The 6,966-nt window shown below is 49.2% G+C and overlaps 1 protein-coding gene across 1 annotated transcript in view; it reads right to left on the minus strand.

The window, feature by feature from the left end:
- Positions 1–6,966, minus strand: part of MGMT (O-6-methylguanine-DNA methyltransferase) — a 134,743-nt gene that overhangs the window by 26,747 nt on the left and 101,030 nt on the right. Inside the window, 1 exon segment of the mRNA XM_017733859.1 lies at positions 4,201–4,361. Coding sequence (XP_017589348.1) covers positions 4,201–4,361 — 161 coding nt within the window.

Consider the following 6,966-nt stretch of genomic DNA (forward strand, 5'->3'; position numbering starts at 1 on the left):
GGCACTGCCAGGGATCCAGGGGCAGCCCCAGCTGCTCTGGGCACCCTGTGCCAGGGCCTGCCCACCCTCCCAGGGAACAATTCCATCCCAATATCCAACGTAAACCGGATGTTCCTTCAGTTTAAAACCAAAAGTGCCCTAACCCCACTTCCAGACCTCTAAGCCCCGAAGCAGGAATTCCCAGCTCATCTGAAGGAACAGGAGGACTGAGCTGGACTGAGGGAAAGGCTCAGCTTTGCTCCAGGCCTGCACCCTCAGGACACGGCCCTGATGGAGGAACTCCACCCCCAGGGATCTGAAGGACTCATCCGGTGAGGACGGCACAGCACGCAAGGAGCAGAACCCCGGGGCTGCTGCTCGTCACAGGGCAAAGGGAAACTCTGGTGTGCCTCCAATTTCCTCTGCTCCTGGGCCCTAATGAGCCATCTGGTCTGTGCCACACGCTCTGCCCCGCTGCAGGGCACAGCACAGCAAGGGCAAGGCAGCAAAGCCAGGAGGGACCAATTTAGCATCGCCCTCCCCGTGTTCCGGACCCACAGATCACCCACCCCCGTGCACAGCCCTCGAAATAGTAACAGTCCAATCTTCTTTTTCATATAGAAAGGGGGCTAATGACCAGGATACATTAAGAGCAAGTCATCATTTCCCATTAGGAATGTTCAGGGATTTTTCTGAGGTGTCCCACTCAGAGGAGTGGGAAAACCTGACTTTCTCTCTGCTCAGTGAAATTCCACACTGAGTGCTGGCCAGGACACAGGTTGTTGAAAACTCCACATTTTCAATTATGCTTAAAAATAAATATATTGGCTGCATATAAACTGGAGAGCCAGTAAGGAGAGAACTCCTGGAGTTGTTGGGAAACCAAACTTTTCCCTCTCCACAACTCCCTGACAGGGAGCCAGGTGGGGTCGGACTCTGCTCCCAGGGAACAAGAACCAGGATGAGAGGAAATGGCCTCAAACTGTGCCAGGGAAGGTTTAGATTGGAGATTAGGGAAAATTTCTTCATGGAAAAGCTGTCCAGCCCTGGCACAGTCTCTCCAGGGCAGTGGTGGAGTCACCACCCCTGAAAATGTTCAAAACCCACGTGGATGTGGCAGCTGGGGACATGGATTAGTTGTGACCACAGTGATGGTGCTGGGGCTGGATGATCTTAAAGGTCTTTTCCAACCCTAATGGTTCCATGATTCCATGATTTTCCTGCCTGCCTGAAGATTCAGATTCCACCTTCACCAATGCCAAGTTACGAGAGGAATGGTTAATTTTGTACTTTAAGTGTTTTTGACGTTTCCCCCATTTAACAGTAATTTAGAAAACTGAAGGCACTTCAGAAAAATTTAAGACATAGGAGGAGCCACTGAAACAGCAAATACAGAAGTTTTATAGAATTTCTTAATAGAGTAAATATAAGGCAGAACATCTCTACTGTCTGAATCTGCAAATCTCTCTGCTTTTGTTATCTCAGAGTTGATTGTCATGATTTTTCTCTCCACAAGGAACTATGCCTCCCAACTGGCACAAAGGCAGCTGCAGAACTGACCATGAATTCAGAAGTGTTTCATCCCAAAAGCACTTACTTGTTTTTTTTGTTAAATAAGGAATGTTTTTAGTGCGTTTTATGACATAGGCAAAACCCTTCCTGTCCTCAGATGAAGTTAGTGCAGAAAAATAAAATAAAATTTGACATAAGCACTGATTAGGAAGAAATTATGCAACAGTCAGTCCTGACCACAAAAGGACTTGAGGATGGAACTCGAATCCTCTATCAAAGAACCCACTATCAGTGGCCATATTTACAGGGAAGGGGAAGAAAGAACAGCCAAAGGTTTTGATGATGATGGAATCACAGAATTCCAGCCTGGTTTGGGTTGGAAGGGACCTTAAAGCCCATCCAATTCCAGCTCTGCCATGGGCAGGGATACCTCCCACTGTCCCAGGCTGCTCAGGGCCCCATTTGAAGAGCTGCTGCTGAACAGAAACGTAAGAAAACCAGAGTGATGAGAAAAAGCCTTTCTGGCTTTGGATCCTCGTGCTCTCACTGATGTTTGTTCTGCGTTTTTAAGTGCCTGGAGAAATGAGTAGGCACTTTCAAATGTAAATGTATAAAAGTAAATAAATACCAAATTCCTGATTTAGCAAAACTGCAATTCGGATGTGCAGATAAACTGAAGTGCAATCCATCATAATTTGATTTTTACCTCACCTTTCTCCTAAATAACTCTTAAAACCAGCTCCTTCAAATTTTTGACATCTATTTCCACATTCCTTCCAACGTAATTTTTTTTCTATTTTATGAAAGTATTAGTAGGAGAAAGTCACAGAAGAACAGAAATGCTCTCACATTGCTGTGATTGGAGCCAATTAACTCTTCATTAGAGTTTCCATGAGGGAGGTGCCTTCCCCCAGTATAACACACACCTGGGCCCAGGCCAAGAGCAAATGATGGAGCTAAATGAAAACAACCTGAAGACGCAGGTGCTGAAACCAGAACGCTGTCCTGCAGCCCCTGCCCGTGCTGCAGGTGGTCAAACCCAAACCCCTGAGCACCAGAGGTCAGTGGAACCACCAGTGCCACCCCTCACAAGGCCACGGGTGCTGCAGGGACCCTCAGCTGATGCTCCCAGCCACGTCCCATCCCTGACACAGCTCCTGGCTGGGTTTTGAGCTCAGATGGTGCTGAAGAACTTTCCCTCCTCTCCCCAAAAATTCAAGGGTGATGATTGTTTCCCTCAAGAAGCTTCCTGTTAACAAATATCCTTATTTTTCCTCTTTTAAAGGATCCTCAGTCCCTTCAGTGTTGCCTGCACAGGAATGTTGTGTCCTAGGGAGGAACCAAGTCTCCCACAAAGTCAAACCTCTCAGGTCTGAACCCCAAACCAGCATCTAAAACAACGTCAGCAGAGCTTCAACCAAGGATTTTCATTCACAAAGCTAAAAGGAATTCAGGAGCCCATTTAGGAAAACTAATGAAAAGAAAAAGCATGATTTTAAATGTTTTATAATCTTCTGATGGATGATCTGGGAGGCAGAATTCCCCTGCTGTTGTTCAGAGATGGCAGGAGCAGCAGCAGTAATATTTCCTACCCAGCTTTGCCTGTTCACATCCACCTCAAGGATAAAGTTTCCACAACGTGGCACTTCATTTCATCCCAGCTAATAAGAAAATTCCTCAGTACCACCCTGGAATTTGACTGTGAAGGATCTGGCACTGGGGAATTCACATAACAGGGGAAAGTAAGTACAGAGGATGCTCATGGAAACGAAGTTGCTGTGCAAAGCTCACAGATCCTGAGACTCCCTTATCCACTGAGAAATGGTGACATTTGGGGCAGGCAAGAAGGCACTGAAAACATCAGACTTCTGAGATTATTATTATTATTATTATTATTATTATTATTATTATTATTATTACCAGTTTCATTCCAAGTGGTTGATTTCTGTTAGGAGGCCTTCAGAAACACAGATAATAAATGGGGAATGGGGAGGAGGAACTTTTCTCAGGTGTTGCTTTTAGCCAGATTCATAAATAACACAACTTCTTGGTAACAATTCTCTTTGTCCTTTGTTTAAAAATATCAGCATATTATCTATGATAACTTTGGGGAATAAAACCACAGTGACCTGACACAGCCTATCCCTGACTGCTTCCCTGGCACTTTTCTGCTGACAGGGACACAGAACCACAGAATCAGGGAATCACTGAGGTTGGAAAATCCCTCTGAGCCCATCAATTCCAACCATTCCCAGCAGTGCCAAGGCCACCCACGTCCCCAGGTGCCACATCCACAGGGCTTTTAAATCCCCCCAGGGATGGGGACTCCACCCCTGCCCTGGGCAGCTGTGCCAGGCCTGGACAAACCTTTCCATGAAGAAACTCTCCCTAATCTCCAACCTAAATCTCTGCTGTTGCAATGTGAGTCCATTTCCACTCCTCCTCTTCTCTGGGAGCAGAGCCAGACCCCACCTTCAGCCAGGGAGTTGTGGAGAGTGATGTCAAAGCCTCAACGCCGCTTTCTGCTGGCCAAAAGCTACTTTAAGTAGCCACCACCTCACTGAGCAGCTCACAACCCTTCGGGTGTGTTTGCACCCCAACCTTTCGGTGCTGGCAGCTGAACCACATCATTTTATAGACCAAGGACGAGGGAGGGTGGGAGCCAGTGCTGGTGGCTGATGGCAGAGGGCAGGGAGAAGTGGCACTGACCTCTCTGGAGCAGGGGGTGGTGGAAGGCTGGCACGGGCAGGGTCCCCGTGGTCGCTGGCTCACAGAAGTAGGCTCGGAGCCAGGCCGTGCACTGCTGCAGGGGCTCCGTCATCTCCTCAGCCCCCTCGCACACCTCGCAAGCCACCGAGGACTCTGCCCTGCTGAGACACAGAGAAATGCAAAATTACAAGGGTAAAAAATGACAAAACCAGGCTGGACAGGGCTCTGAGCAACATGGTCTAGCAGAAAGTGTCCCTTGAGCAGAACATCACCATCTGGAAGGTCCCTTCCAACCAAAACAGCTCTGTGATCCTGTGATAAAACCAAATATTCACACTCTCTATCAGAGAAACATTTCATCTGGAGTCAGATCTTTTTTCTTCTCAGAGAGAAGTGAAGGGATTCCTCACAGCAGCAACAAAAATTCACCCTCACCACCTCTACAAATGCAAAGATGACACAATGTTATAAACACCTGTAGGAAAATCCATGGAAGACTGGTGTGAGGAAAAAGCCATATGGGAAATGTCAGGGAGCAAGAACACCACCCAAGCCCGTGGTGGCTGACACATCCTTGTGCTTCCAGGGTGGATGGAGGTGAGGCTCCTCCTCCGTGTCCCCCAGGGGCACAGTCCCTTGTCCCCAGGGCCCATCCCTGGGGAAGGAGGGAAGGAAGCAGCTCTCTGCCGCTCCGTGCCCTCCCCGGCCCCGCTTCCTCCAGCGCCGTGGCAGGCCTCTGCTTCCCTCCCCTGATTGAATTGGAAGGAAGCAATTGAGAATTCATTTGATTTTCAATGGCAGCTCATGCTTGCAGGGGCTGAGGAGCAAAGTGAGCAAGCAGAAAGCACCTGTAAATGAGAATGTGCTTCCTCCCTTGCTCCTTTTTATTCTTTTCCCCTGCAAGAGCAACGTGTGGATGAGAGCAATGAGAAAGGGAACCCCGAATTTGCACATATCCAGCTGTGTTTTCCAAGCTGGATGTTTTCAGGGATGCAGAGCAGTGCTGGGAAAGGGGTGATGGTGCTCTCCTGGTGCTTCCCAAGGCTGGGGTGCAGTTGGGGGGGGTCACTCAAAACTGCAGAGACCTGTGTGAGGATAGCAATAAAAAACCAGACTCCATGAGACATGATGGAGACAACACCAAGGGCGATGGCCAGAACAGCAACCCCTGCCAGCAAGCTCCTCATATCCAGAGCCCTCCCCACCAAGGACGGGCCATCCAAAGGTTTCCTGATTCTTGCAGCTTTTTCTCCCAGCTGGAAATAAAGCCAGAGCCAGAAGTCCCTCAGTGCTAGACCTCGACAGCAGAGTCTCCTGGTGAGAGGCTGGATGTGCCCCAAAGCAGGAAAACTGAGAGAAAACTGTGGCAATATCAAAATACCTGTGAACCTGAGACAAGGGAAGAGAAAACCAGAGCAACTGTGCCAGCCAGGTACGGGGACAGAACAAACCAACCCTGATTCCTGAGCGTGCTGCAAGGAGGGGGAAGGGTTTTGTGAGACTCCTCTGAGCAAAAGCCAAAGCAAACGAACCAAGAGATGTTCCAGTAGCGGCATCGAAGAGCCCGGCTCTGCTTCAGCCTCGAGGCAGCTCTGCAGAGAGGCCCAACATCTCCAGTGCCTGATGCAGCCCAGCACTGAGCCGGGCACGCCGGGATCATCAGCAGAGCCTGCGGACAGGAGCAGGGATGCGCCGGGCGCCCGGGCACGGCCGCCCTCAGACGCAGAGCCCTCGCTCGGCCGGGTGCCTGATCCAACAGCTCTGCCATGCCCCAGCCCCGACTCTGATTAACTGTGAACCACTGAAGGCCATGCAATTACTGATGAGGAAGTGGAGGGACGCAGAGACGGACAATTAAAACACTCCCGCCGCACCGGAGTCCACGGCTTGGAGCAGAGGCAAAGCAAATCTGCAGAACCAGCTCTGGATCCAGTTCAGTAGGTGTTGAGTGCAATTTTATTTCTCTCTTTGAATTTATTTATTAAATTAATGCCTTTGATTCTTTATTTTCTTTCTGTGTGTGAAGTAGGATCAATTTGCTTTACAAAACCGATGTCTACTTCATGCTACTTTTCTGATTAATAATACCTTTGCTAGGAAAAAGGTATGAGAATCCATGCCCAAACTTTTTTACACGAATGCCCATGACATGGACTTCAAACCAAGCTCCCAACACCACGGATAATCCCTTATTTCACATAGGTACGACACAGCAGAATGTGGCTCTGTTTTACTGGGGATTGTTGGAGCTACAACAAAATAATAATGAGAGAATATATTGACAGTAACTCCTCTGAAACCTGGGAGAGAAGTGGGGAGACTTTTCTGCTCCATTTATCCAGAAGAGCACGGAGAGCGCTCAAAGCTATGCATGCCTTATGTTTTTCACATCATCCTGTTTCCCATTCTTGGGAATCTGGAAATCATTTGGGCTGTAATGTGACCATAAAACAGAAAAACTCCATCTCCTCATGGATCCAGGAGCAGCAGCTCCAGGCTCTGCCTCCAGCTGCAGATCAAGGGCACCGAACCATCATCAGTCACCCCCAAACTGGTGGGGAGCAGCCACGAAGACTCTGGGAGCACCTCCCAGGGCCTAAAGGGGATCCAAGTGATCTGGAGAGGGACTGGGGACAAGGCATGGAGGGACAGGACACAGGGAATGGCTTCCCACTGACAGAGGGCAGGGCTGGATGGGAGATTGGGAACTGGGAATTGTTCCCTGGGAGGGTGGGCAGGCCCTGGCACAGGGTGCCCAGAGCAGCT

The sequence above is a fragment of the Corvus brachyrhynchos genome, unplaced genomic scaffold (assembly GCF_000691975.1).
Source record: "Corvus brachyrhynchos isolate BGI_N302 unplaced genomic scaffold, ASM69197v1 scaffold514, whole genome shotgun sequence".
NCBI lineage: Eukaryota > Metazoa > Chordata > Aves > Passeriformes > Corvidae > Corvus > Corvus brachyrhynchos.